Below are 13,830 nucleotides of genomic sequence, written 5' to 3'. Positions count from 1 at the left end.
GTATCAAGGAGCTAGTTGGACAAGAAAAAGGAGAAAGAAAAGAACAGTAATGGTCCAATATTCTCTTCCAGGCTGGGAGGAGCTATAGTAAAAACATATGATTGGCTGAACTGACTGAAATGCATCTTCTGTCTTGGAAACCAGGTATAAGACAATCCACTAGTTACTGATCTGTGGGTAGGGCTTCATGCCTCAGTCTACTATTTTAATATAATTCATGCTACAAAAATGTTTTGTCTCCTCACACAATATTTATATTAATATATAACAAATAGAAAAGCAAGGATATTTGTGCTCTAATCTATTTTATTCATGTAATTAACAAAACTATTAAAATACAGAAAAGAGTTAGGTCTTTTCAGCAGGAAGTTCCAATTATTTTATACTGGGAGTTATTATGCATGGCCACAGTAACTTACTTTATTGATGATTTGCCAGAAATTGCTTTCCTGTCATCCTTTGGAAAAGTGACAAGTACCGAAGGCTGTTTTTTGTTGCTTGGAGTGTTAGTGACTGCTGTGGAAGAATGATTGTCACTTTTGTGGCTGCTGTTGCTATTGCTGCTTTCATCACTACAGCTGGAAATCCTCATGTTGTCACTGTCACCACTTTCACTGGTACTGCTACTCTTCGACTCACCATTTGCTTTTTCTGGTTGACCATAGGAGATTGGGAGTTGATCATCAAATATAATCTGAACGTTATCTGGGTTAATTTTGTTTTTCCTGCTTTTCCTCTTGGAGCTGGTTGTGGTGATGGTACTGTTCCTTTTCCCATGGGAACCTGCTAAAGTAGTCCAAGTTGCAGATATACCTATTGTGGTTGTAGTGGTGGCACTAGGAGGCTCCATTAGGACCTCAGGCTCATCTGTTTAAGAATAAAAACAAAAATTACTACAGCATGAGGTAATGTGCACTTCCAGGATTTTTTTGTTTTGTTTTTAAAGTCACACCTAGCAAATCAGACAATTACTATTAAGTTTAATAATAGTCTTGAATGACTCCATGGGATAATCATAAGACAGTTACATAAAAGTAATGGAGAAATTGTTATAGTGCCATTATATAAATCAATGGTACACCTTCATACTGCATTCAGTTCTGGTCACTCCACCTCTGAAATGATATAGCAGAAATAAAGGGGGCTCAGAGGGGTAACAAAAAAATTAAGGGTATGGAAAAACTCTCACAAAGAGACGGAAAAGACTGGCTTAATTGTTTGCCTTTGAGAGGAGATTTACAATAGGGGACATGACACAAGCATATGAAATAATGGACGGTATAGAGAAGTTAGATTAGAACTTCTACTAACCCTTTTTTGTGATACAAGAACAAGGGGACATTCAATGAAATCAAAAGATGGCAAACTCAAAATTGATAAAAGGAAATATCTTTCCATACAACACACAATTAGCCTTTGGAACTCATTGCCACAAGGTATCGAGGCCAAAGGATTCAAAAGGATTTGACATTATACAGATAAGAATATTGGGAGAGTTACAGTAAATATTAAAAATTGAAATATTGAAGATTAAAGATTATTGAAGATTGAAAGATTGAAAGATTGAAAAAGATATAAACTTAAGCTTCAGGACAAAGTCATCTCCTATGTACAGGAGCTAGGAGGAAAGTTTCCCTGGGGACAGGTTATCCCATAGCTGCTTCTGAAGCAATTGGATATGGCCACCATCAGAGACAGCATACTGCCTAGATGGATCATTGGGTTGATTCAGTATGGCAAATCCTATGGTTAGTAAAATTTAAAAGTAATGTTAGATATAGGAAATATGAATGTACTACGTGAAACCTTATATATAAGTATTGACAAGAAAACTATCATCATACAGGGAATAAAAAGTTATAGGAAAAGATTAAATCTATGGTTAACAGCAATAAGACTACCTTCAGCTTTTAGCTTTTCCTTTTCTTGAGCAGCTTGTAGTTCAAAATTCTCTTTATTTTTTGCTTCAATTTCTTCTAGTTTTCTTCTTTGTTCTTCCTTTTTCTTTCTCCGTTTCTCTTTTCTTTTCTCTCTTTTGGCAGCCAAAGCCAGCCTCCTGCTTTCTTCCCTCAGCTGTAAGTCAAGAACATTTAGCCGTATGAAAATATTACAAGTTGATAAAGACGAACTATTCATCTTATTCTGAAGCAACATGAATGCTTCAAGATTACTACTTTTTTACATTACAAACCTCGACATTTGCAAACCTCAAATGTAATCAGTTTAATTATGTTTAAAAATCAAAAGGCCAGTATTCTCCATTCTGACCTGGTCTATGGATCTCTATCGCACATTTAACACTTGTTTCACTTGATGAACTTCCATGGCTGTTAACTGAAATTTCTGCACATGTAAACAATACAGTGGAGATCTGCAGTGTGGAGTGGAGAGGAAAATTTTGCCCTATATTTTAATCTTCAAGCGTGTCTATGGAGCATGTGCATATGAAAGCACAAGACAAATCAAGAATGCATGAAACTTACCAAAAATAATGAAGATAAACCATTTTCAATGATAGTGGAGTGGTAAAATATATGCTCATTAAAAATGCTCAACTAACGTGGCACTAGAAACTTAATTTTTTTAAGAGCAGGTTTTAGATCAAATATATTTTGCTAATATCACCAGTTATAGACTCTTCATTAAGCTAGCTGTTCATACAAAAACACTTTCTGCTTCATATTCATCTTTCTGGAAAATGTTATGTACAGACACCGTTTCTTGGTATGCATATTTCTTTAATGAGATTCCTTTTAAATTTGGTATGCAGGAGGTAAAGCGCACAGTCTTTGATACAATAAATATTGTGTAACAGGTTTTCTGTTTGTATGTGCCATCTCCAAAATCATAATTACTTCAAAATCATATTTTCTTATGCTTTCATAGATTATTTTACAGTTCTAACAAGAAAAAATTCAGACCCGGATCTTGCATAGTTTTTTCTGTTGGTGGAAAGGGAGTTTTGGTCACAGAAACGAAACTGCAAATAAAAGGGGATTCCTTACCTTCTCTAAATCCAGCTCTTCTAAAAGAATGCTTGCATTTTTGTTTGCTTCAGCAGCCTGTCTATCTTTGGCTTGCACTATTGATTCCATACAAAGGTGGCACTTCTTTAACATCTCCTAAAACGACAAAAGTATATCAATCTTCTGTCTGAAAATGTAAAACCCTGTATTGCACTTGTAAACAAAACATATTTTAAATCAATCATTTTAAAAATGTTTTAAAGAAAATGTGAAGAATACGGATATTTTTGTATTGGAGGCGTATTGGCACAAAGCATTTTAAAAATACTTAAATATTTAATTATTTTAATTACAGGCCTTTTTACTGCTAACATGTTTTGGAAACTACAGAATCTTATTATGCAAGAAGCAATCATTGACACAGAGAACTGTAGCTATGCAACTGTCAACAAAGGGCAGTTTGGTGGTGATCTTTAGAGTACCATCATAAAAAAAATAGTTTTTTCTTCTTGTTTTTGAATGTAATGTTTACAAAAAGGTATCTTACAGCCTTGGAGACTGAAACTCTCTATGGATCTACAGAATAGGTAGAACAAAATCAGCAAGTTTTCCTACACTACTCCACTCATGTGCCTCAATTTTGACTTGGATAGATAGCCACATGCTTGAAAGGGTAGTTCAATTTCTATATCTGCTCAATTATTGGCTTCCTTGCTCTATCAGAGTTCCAGTAAGTAAAAATGATAAACATGGATACGTGCCCTCACTTGTAGGACTGTCACAGAAGCTGAACCAAGGCTATGGAACTAATTCATTCAAGGGATAACAATTACTAAGTTCACAATATTCAGATGTAAATGCAGAACTCATCTCCAGTTTAACTTCTGCAAGTTCCTCCATTTCCCCCACCTTATAAACACTATATTACAGTAAAGCTTAGTATCCCTAATTGGATGCCAACTGTGGTAGGTACTGTACAGTCAAACAGAGGAGACAGCCCTTACCCCAGAGAGATTAAATTCTAAGGCTGCTGGACAGGACAAAACAGGCTGATAAAACAGAAAAGGGGTGCAGGGATTGGGAAAACTGAAGTAACGATAAAACAAAGCCGAGCAGGAAAGCAGATATTGCAGCTTAACCAACTAACCCATCAACATTCTGCCTCTCCCCACAAGCTAAAGAAGGAAGAGATTTTTTTCTTTTAAAGTCCTTGGGAAATTCTCAGATACATGATGATGTGGGCCATATCAATATTTAGATTAATTGCATTAAATTCTTGCAAACTCACAGGATTTGCTGGTGATGTGAGGAAAATGGGGGAGGGGAGGGCAAGAAGGGCCACAGGGAATGCTGTCTCCTCACTCATGTTATCCTCCAACACTTGCACAGCTTGAACTTCTGGGAGGAGATTTTGCAGGGAGTGAGAGGATGGTGCAGGGAATCAGTGATACAATGAAAACACTCTGTACCACTACCATTCTACTTTTCTTATGATCTACTTCCTGCTGTTGACATATTCCCTTTGATATCTGATACTCTCTGCCCATACCAACCTGGACTACAGACGAACAATGCAAGAGAGAGAACTTTCACAGGAGGTGAGAAGAGGCTCAGAAGATACTACCAATCCCATAAGAAACAATTACTTAGTATTACAGAAGTTGTGAGGCTTGTTCTTCCATCATTTTTACCAAGAACCAGAATATTCATAGTTAAATTTAAGCTTTTGTATATAGTATTAGGAAATGTTGAGTTTGTGAACCTCAATCCAACAGCAATTCACTTACTCAACAGCAAGTGTCAACTTCAATTATTTAGTTCAAGGTCAGAACAGCACTGGATCCCACAAATATTGAACAGCATAAATGAATGCTTGCTCATAGAGCAGAAAGAGACAATATTTTACTGTTTGTTTACAGTTCCTGTTTACCGCATTTAATGAACATCTGGAGAACAATCTTTCACCCACACGTTTAAGAACGGAAGACTTTAGGATCTGCACGGAAGTTATATGAATATATTCAAATGTCACACTGGAAGTGTTAGAATGTTATGATATTAATTTTAGACAAAATGAACAATCAGAATCGCCTTCTGTAATAATATTTGAAAATACAATAGAACTTCACTGATCTGAGCAAGTGTCTGGGAAATTGAAAATTAGCAAGTAGTGGCGAGTATTACGTTTACTGCCGTTTTCACAGCCATTTACTGTAACAGTATTTGGATTTTCAATTTTCACCAAAATAAAACATTTATTTTTCTATTCAAAATTATATTTATTTTGAAAATCATGATCAGTTTGCTTTGCCAGTCAAGTAGATATTGATGGTAAATTCTACTCCAGCCTTGATTATTCATAATTAGAACTATTGTTTTCGTAATACTTTTCAGTCTTACTAAAATCCTGCTAAGACTAGCCACATCACAACCATTAACTTACCTTGTCAGTAATCGTTGCTATGTATCTCATACATTCTGAATCTGATGGAAATTGGTTTACTTCTTTCACTAGATAGCGCACCACCTTTACGTGACCCTGAAAATTTAATTTCAAACATCAAGTTATTTCATACCAAATTAATTGTTCTTTCAAAGCACTATATGTTTGTCAAACATGGCTGTATCTGAAACATACTGTATTAATTAACAGCTCTGTTACTGAGGCAACAGACATCTACCCTTCAAATTTTCTCAAATATTAATTAGTGCACAATTTCTTGAGTCTGGAGATGCTCCACTCCTTTCCTCTCCTACACACATCTTTTTAGTTAAAAAGTTACCTAAATTATTCAAGTATTTTTGGTTCTGGGGTATCAAATTCAAAGTTATTTTCCCCTCATTTCAGAAACTTCTCACTTTCCTCTCCATGATCAAGGAGAAAAACCTTGATTTTACAGTGTGTAGGTATTTGCTAGTTATTGTGCAGAAGTGCTTTCGTTTGGAAAATGCTATTTGTATCACATGTACAGTAGTCTAGTTTTCATCATTCCAAATCTTATCTTTATACAGCTCAATGTGCTACATCATCAATAGGATGTACAAAGCCCAATGGAATAGAACATCGTCAGTGGGAGAAACACACTGAGGCAAAATCAAGATGCTTATTTTCAAACTAAGTACAATGGTTATTTACAATATTTCTTTTGTACCAAATGAATATTGCAATTTTAATAATTTTAACTTGGTAGAAATTGGTAAAATAGAGTGGCTTAGAGATTGACTGACTGTTAACTGACTGATTTAGGGAACAAATGGACAAGGACAGTCTATCCTGGTACTTTCATCATTAGATGCATTTTGCATTACATATCATCTTGGGGAGGACAACCTCTAGAAATAAGATCATATGCGAAACAGCCTCAGCAACACTCCCTTGATTCATGCTGAAACTGAGTATCTTGCATTCAACATCTTGGCCAATGAAGGTCCTGAAAAGTCATCCAAACGAGGTCAGTTAGAGACACAAAATCAGAGGCTTCATCCATAATCATGCACAGATATTAGCCACTGACCTTTCATTTACCAACATCAACTGAAGTGCGGTTCATAACACTCTTATCTACTGAGCAATTCCAGCAACACCTATGCAATATTTCAAGCAATGCCAATAGAATAGATATTTAACAGTTCAAGCTTGGCTTATACATATCACTAATAATGTAGTACTGCCAAATCTTCTCTTGCTTATGAGAGATCCAAGGGACCAAATTTTTGCCTTCACTCTTTCCCACCTCCCCAGGCCTTCATAATTAGTTGCTGCCAGGAGTGAAAAGTATTTAAAATGTGATTTTCTATACTAATATTTTCAAAGTAATAGTGTACTCATGTCACACTGGGTCCCTGTGATGGGGTGTGCTCTCCACCCTGGCCCTCAAGGCCTGAATTAAGTCAGGTGGGTCCAATCAGCTAATTAGGTTGCAAATGGGGAAGCTTTAGGCTGGAGGCAGCTAATTAGAGCTCACCTGCAACAGACAGGTGCGGCTTCTACAAAATACAGGAAATTGGAAGCAGAAAGGGCTGCTGGCGAAGTCTGCAATCACTTCCTGAGAGAAGGGAGATGCATTTGGGCTGGCAACCCCAGAGTGTGAAGGCCAGGAAGGTAGGACAGGGCTCAGGAAAAGACAGTAAGGTCTAGAAGAGAACAGACCTTGACTTTGGCTAGAAGGTCTCTGAGCTGGAGCTCGAAGTACAGGGGCCCTTGCCAGCCACTGGGGAAGTGACATCGGTGGGGCAGTGCATCTGCCTGAGCCTGTTTGGGGAGAAGAGACTTTCCCTCCAGAAAGTGACCTAGCTGGAGGACTGAGTCACGAATAGGCTGCAGCAGTTCCTGGAGTGAAACAAGAGCTGCAGACAAAGAGAGAGAGGTGGAGGGATGGCTTGCAACCCTGGGGGGAGGTGTTGACCCAGTGAGCTAACCCCCAGAAGGGCCAGGTGGAGGTGCCATCCTAACAGTGAGTGGAGCACATCACAGTCCCAAAGAACCAGATACCTAAGAATGTAACTCTTTCCCATGAATGTTTCTGCTATATGTTGGCAAAGTAAAGTGGTATAGGTGATGCAAATATCTATTTTTTGAGGGTTCAAACCAGACCCTCAAAATATTTATGTAAGCTTTTCATTTTTTCTTTTAAATATTGTGATAATTCAAGCAGCGATTTAGTAGATCTGATGTACCCATGTTCAGATTACTATCACACAGTTAAATTTACAAATAAATAATATTTTTATAAGGAGGGGAGAGGAGGAAAGAAAAAAATCCACATTCTACCTTTCGAAAGGCTGCCATAAGAGGAGTTATCTTTCTGTTATCAGCAGCATCCACATCTGCTCCAGCTTGTACCAATAGTTGGACGACATCTAGATGCCCCCCATTTGCTGCAAGCCATAGTGGAGTATTCCCCTTCTTGTTCCGTACATCAATGTGCGCTCCCCTAAAAAAAACAAATTGTTTGGACAAAAGTTGAATCATGCTTGGAGAATAAATAACCTAATTATACAAGGTCCAGTGTATTACCTATTTCAATTATCATTAAAACAGTTTGTCATGGAGATGTTCCAGTTTCTGAAATTGTTTTTTGGCCTTCTCAATCATCATAATCTCACATGGATTGACTGCCGGCCTCATTAAAAGTATTCTTTAGGCTCTGAATAATACATTCAAGTCAGCTCTCACTCTGACATACATATTTCAAGCACTGTTACCATATCTGATTATGACTGGATTTTTGGTAATTTATGTTCATCTATGATTTGCATAGATCTATGTATATAAAATTATTTATACAAATTTAAACCCCAGTGCAAACATTTACAATATGCAAGTCAATCGTCTGTCTGATAATCTGAAGGTGTGCTAGAAATCCACACTCAGGAGTTCCCACTGAATCTTTGTTCTTATTGTGAGCGTATCTCAAGTTGTGATCAGGCTTAGAGGCAGGGCTGGTTGACAGCTGTTTCTGTGTGTCTTCTACTGGTCTATTCACAAATGTGCATTGGTATCTACCTTGGAAGTGGCTGCTAACGAGAGCATATTCACAGTAATAGTGACTTTAACAAGATGGAGGGTTCAAAAGATATGTGCGCTTCAACAATGAGGAGGCAGAGAAATATTAAGATCTGATCTGATTCTTAGGTCTAAGAGGGTGAGGAAGAAAATACATGTTTGGGTCTAATACCAAGTATAAGAAAAATACTCAATGTTACATCTTTTGTGAAATACAGAAAAACAAGACAATTAGCATTCAGGACCCTTTAACAACAAAGATTCAAATCTGGTACCTGCTAATGAGAAGCTCACAGAACTTGTAGTGCCCTTTGTCTGCTGCTATGGTTAAAGCTGTATCTCTTGATGAGGGTACTGGAGGAGCATTAACATCTGCACCTTTGTCCAGAAGAACTCTGCCTACCTCTGCATACCCACCAGAGGCAGCTTCCATTAATGGTGTGAGACCAGTCTAGGTTGAATAAGCAGGAGGGAAAAGAGTTAGTTATTTTTAATAAAAGCCAGGAGTAACTTCCACCTGCAGCAATAAGTTCTAATTTCACACATATGCATTTCCATCGTTACCTTCCAAGCCAAGTCTATATAAACGGTTACCAACATTTAAAAGGAAAAATTAAATCACCTGCAGTTGGCCAAGAGTGTGGCCCATTCACTGTATTACGCTTTGGAGACAAGGCATGCTTTTGGGGACAAATTCTGGACCTGCGCTTTGCAGCACTAAGAGGAGGAGAAGCCCAGTGCTATCATATTACTAGGCTTTTTATACTAGCCCAACCATTCTTGTACAGGTTTGGGCATGAGAAGCAGGCAGCACGGAAGAGATGTTCTGCTGTGGAGCTCATGTAAATGAGGTTTTCCCTTCTCATGCAGAAACCTAACTGCAGCAATACCTGTATGGTGCCTGCTGGGTGGAGAGGGAGATAGCCAGACAAGTCTTGGAGGGGAGAAATCCTATTCTAACAGTTGCTATAGGAGCAGATCTTGAGAGTTTAAATCTTATGTTTTCATTTAGTGAGCAGAGGGAAAAGAGGCAACCTTTGACCTGATCAGACCTCGCTTCAGTGCTGTCAGCCAAGGACACTATGTGGTACGTCAATTGACTCATTCAGTATTCCTGTCAGCTGAGAAGCCTTTCCCCTTTACTACCATCCTCCACCCCAATGGTGGTCAAATCTGGCAAGAAGAGTGAAATCGAAAACTTCCCCAGGGAGCGGGAGGGATTTGATGGCTGCGGAGATTGCTGCTCAGCCTCGGCTAGGTGGTGCACTCCTCAGGATCCCATTTCACCTCCATGGCTGTGGAAGCCAGGCAGACTGTAGAGAGTCAGGCAATGAACATGCCTTGAGCTAAGATCACCTTTTATTTAATTTTTAAAAAGATGAAGGTATCAAGAAATGTAATTAATATAAAATGATTAAGTGGAAGATTTCTCATCATTTTAATGCTTGTAATTACTTGAAGAGTAAATAAAGTTCCAGAAGCTAAAATTCAATTAATTTTATGTACTGTACACACAATGGGTGCATGTCTATGTATAAACAAACACTAACCTTAAAACAAAGGTATTTCTTTTCTTTTAAATAGTTCTATTAAAACTCAGCCTCTTCCTAGTTGGTTTCAATAGCTGTGTGCACAATGTTCTGTAATCAGGCAGTTACTGTACAGGAAATACTCATTTTCCTTCTTTAGTTAACTTCCAAGGAGGAAAAAGTCATGTGAAACAGAACTAAATTCTTACTATAAATCTGCTTAGCTGCAGACACACATCTCATCCTGTTCCTTACCTTAGCTCTATGCTCGACATTAGCTTTTCTGTCAAGCAGTAGGCTAACCACTTCAGTTCTTCCTTGGAAACAGGCCAAAGTCAAGGCAGTATTCCTGTTGGTCTCTATCTGGGCATTAATGTCAGAACCCATGTCCAACAGTAGCTTAACAGCAGCGGTGTGCCCATTCATAGCTGCCAACATTAAAGGAGAAATGCCCAGTTTGCTACCAGTTCTGGGGGGGGAAACAAAAACAGAAAATCTTTCATTCTTATCTTAAAATGGTAAGGGGAAAATCAATGTGAAAAAGCAAAGTTCCCAAACTAGAAGTTATTCAAGTTTAAGAAGGCTGATAAAAGCAAGATCTTCTATACTATTTGCATTTATAGGTCTCTGCTTTTAGACTGTTAGTTGTCTTATGATGAAATTGCTTTTTAGCAAAGCTAAGCATTTTGTTGAGTCTTTCAGTCTGAAAGATTAGAATCAAGAAATTCTTTTTCACCATGAATGAAGTGATAAACATTTTGAAAAGAAAGCTGAGTTACCATTGGTAATTCTGAGCTTACTATTAGCAGACATACAGCTCAAAATAGAAAAGTGTATTGTACTAATCTGAAAATTTCCTCTCTCTTAGTAATGAAGTTCACAGATCTGTTAGTGGATCTCTAACCTACCTGCAGCACTGGAAGCAGAACCAGACCTGTTCACTCAAGATGGATATTACAGTAATGTACTGCAGAACATAACTAACTTTGAAATGTACTGATTGACCGAATGGCTGTATCACACTTCTCAACACATCACTGAAAACCTGCCAAAGGTAGGCCGTATCAGTTAATCTTATGACTCAGAGAAAAGCAGTTTTCAGGTAAAAATGGATACATTTTTCTGTTCTCTCATATGAAGGTCCACAGATCTGTTACACTGGTATTTTAATTGCAGTATACATCCAGGAAGGGAGAAAGTGGTATTACAACTCCATAAATCTATTATTAAAGCCATTCTCTACTATTGGAATACTATAATTTGAAGCACCTCTCTCTCAAAGCTGTAAGGACATACCAAGTGATGACCATGTGGCCCCCTAAGGAGATCTCCTTGTAATTTATCTGCCCAGGAGGCTTCTACCACTCTTTTTGCTTTGAAGACCTCACAGAAAAACATCACATTAGTCAACACTGAAATACTCTGAGGTTTTCTGTCCATTTAACATAGGATGCTAAAGCATGAGAGGTCATTTGATCTGTAAGACTGCATACTGTGTTTTGTACAAGTCTGGAGCTGTACAAGTCCGAAGGACCATTTAAAACAATGTGAAAGATATATAGTACTATGTTTCTACAGAGTGCTGGAATTCCAAAACGGGATAGTGGAGCCCGGTGAAATGCCATGGTCCCTAGATCACTGCATTTGAATGTCAGCTATGTTTTTGTGTATCTCACGCAAGAGGTCTTTCGAGGTTAGCAGAGTGAAGAGGACCTTTTCCAAATACCCGAACCTTTTCAGCTAATCCAGAGAACCAAGGGGACTGGATGTCCTGAGACTAACCACATCAGAGAGAATTTTGTAGTAACCCTGATTCCTGACGACACAAAACACAAAAATATCTATCTACAAAGAAGTCAGTGCAGACTGGTAGCATGGTCTTTCTGAATTTAGTGGCCATTCTACACTTCATGAAGATAAGCCGGAGTACCACACAGTGTGTTTATAAATTTTCAACCAGGCTGATACTGCTTGAGATCTTTCATGCCAAGGAAAAGAGGCAGAGGCAAATACATCCCAGATTTGGTTGCTTAAGAAAGGCCTGTATCTGGCCTTCCTGGTTTTGTCCAGCCATGCTGCACTGTACAAGGTCAAGCAGGGGCTCATGGCATTGAGATCTTGGACAATGAAAAAGGACGGCCTCTTCCCTTTGCTAAAGATAGCAACCCCGAACAGCTCTAAGCATTCTGGGGTTGAACTAAGCATCCCTTTGTGGTCATGGTTTCAGTTTCTCCTCTGCAGCAGGAAGGTCTGGAACAGATTGGTGGATGGACCTCAGTACAGGAGAGAAAGTGATTTTGTGACACAAACCATGGGAGCCCAATACTTGAAACTTTAACAAGGATTTATAGTGGTTAAAGAAAAATGGTACTGTTTATATTTTTAAAAATTTCAATTGTGAACTATTACCCATCCTGCTTTACACCTGTGATATTTGTCTCCTTAGCTCAGTGTCCTAAACAAAGTCACACAATACTAATATGTCTGCAAACAGAAATAACAGACATAGCAACAGTATTTACGTGCTAAAACTATTAGAAAAAGTTTATTTACAAAGACAAGAGTACACTGTCTTTTGAACTATAAGATTAGTGAGCAAAGGAGACAATTTTTCTTGTATGTATAGCAACTTGTATATACTATAAAATAGTTTTGTTAAATAAAGCAGTGTACTTTTGGTACCTGAGCTGGAGAAAGGGAAGAGGTGGGAAAAATAAGAAAAAGGAGATTCTATGACTAGGTGAGAGATTGTTTCTTGTTTCAAAAGTAGCTATACTCAGCCAGTAGACTGATCAAAATCAGCAGGAAGATTTTCACCATAACCCAAAAAGAAGCACTAGGAGTTTGGTAGCAAAAAACAAAGACGCTTGAAGGAATGGGGAGAAGGGAAGGGGAGTTAAAAAGGTACCGGACTTCAAAAAAGCATACTTAAACTGTTCTTGTCTAAAACTGGGCAAAAATTGAAGCAATGACCAGGAAGACTGTACATTTCTTTAAATATTGTAGTAAGATTAGAAGCTTTAGGAATAAGGAGGGTTATTTTTGTTTCATAGAGGCATCAACTGAACCTTTTTTTGAGAATTGACAAGCAACTATAAAAGCAGGAGAGTAGGGATGAAAAAGGGAACTTGCCTAGAATTGATTTCTGCACCAGCATTTAGTAGAATTTTGATGATGTTCACATAGCCACCAGAAGCAGCTAGACTTAGAGGTGTGTAATCAGAAACATTCCTGTGCTCTTTGTTTGCCCCTCGAGCTAGCAGCAGCTCCACCACCTGCAATGTTACAAAATAAGTTATTTTTGATTTTCTCCTTAAACTTGAAAACCTAACTGGAGAAAATGTTCTAAAAGTATGAATACACCAAATAAATGTGTCCAGAAAAACAGGCTTCTATTTTGAAAGCAATCCTTTTTAAAATAAAGAAGTTTTACCTTTTCAACACTATGCCCTCTATACTCTCAGAAAAATGGATTATGGTTGCAAATTATTTCTCCCAAATTTCATGTCAAGAAAAATTAAAAATGTTAATATATAACTCCAAAAAGTTAATAAAATAGTTTCTGGCTTGGGTAATTACAAATTTGAGAAGGAAAAAACCCAATATGTAATGACATTCCACAAAGAAAATTTCTTTACATTGTGGAATAGATTAGTGTCCATCTCAATTTATATGATGAGCCCAGCAAATCAAGAGGATTTTAAGAGTACTTCAGCTACCTATGAATAAAATTCTCCATTTCTAAAACAAAGCACTCTTGCTCTCTCACCACCCTGTTTTGGATTACGAATAAATCTTTAGCTGAATATGCTAAACAAATATCTGTCTT

General features: G+C 37.7%; 1 protein-coding gene and 1 long non-coding RNA gene across 5 annotated transcripts in view; one reads left to right on the top strand and one right to left on the bottom strand.

Annotated features, from left to right (window-relative positions):
* The window catches only part of ANKRD17 (ankyrin repeat domain 17), a 148,465-nt gene that overhangs the window by 18,677 nt on the left and 115,958 nt on the right, over positions 1-13,830 (bottom strand). For all 4 annotated transcript variants that reach the window (XM_067557004.1, XM_067557003.1, XM_067557006.1 and 1 more), the window contains 8 exons: positions 13,134-13,276; positions 10,257-10,470; positions 8,748-8,923; positions 7,738-7,900; positions 5,410-5,505; positions 3,006-3,122; positions 1,902-2,073; positions 420-867 (listed from right to left, as the gene is read on the bottom strand). In XM_067557004.1, coding sequence (XP_067413105.1) covers positions 420-867; positions 1,902-2,073; positions 3,006-3,122; positions 5,410-5,505; positions 7,738-7,900; positions 8,748-8,923; positions 10,257-10,470; positions 13,134-13,276 — 1,529 coding nt within the window. The remainder of the gene's footprint in view (positions 1-419; positions 868-1,901; positions 2,074-3,005; positions 3,123-5,409; positions 5,506-7,737; positions 7,901-8,747; positions 8,924-10,256; positions 10,471-13,133; positions 13,277-13,830) is intronic.
* Positions 1-13,830, top strand: part of LOC137158961 (uncharacterized) — a 58,771-nt gene that overhangs the window by 25,034 nt on the left and 19,907 nt on the right. The window contains exons 2-3 of the long non-coding RNA XR_010921508.1: positions 9,485-9,559; positions 10,870-11,055. This is a non-coding gene — a long non-coding RNA (uncharacterized lncRNA). The remainder of the gene's footprint in view (positions 1-9,484; positions 9,560-10,869; positions 11,056-13,830) is intronic.

This window comes from Emydura macquarii, unplaced genomic scaffold (assembly GCF_026122565.2).
Source record: "Emydura macquarii macquarii isolate MOO-44397 ecotype Brisbane River unplaced genomic scaffold, CSIRO-AGI_Emac_v2 contig_1790, whole genome shotgun sequence".
Lineage (NCBI taxonomy): Eukaryota > Metazoa > Chordata > Testudines > Chelidae > Emydura > Emydura macquarii.
The sequence above is the reverse complement of the archived record's forward strand: the minus strand, read 5'-3'. Positions and strand labels throughout refer to the sequence as shown.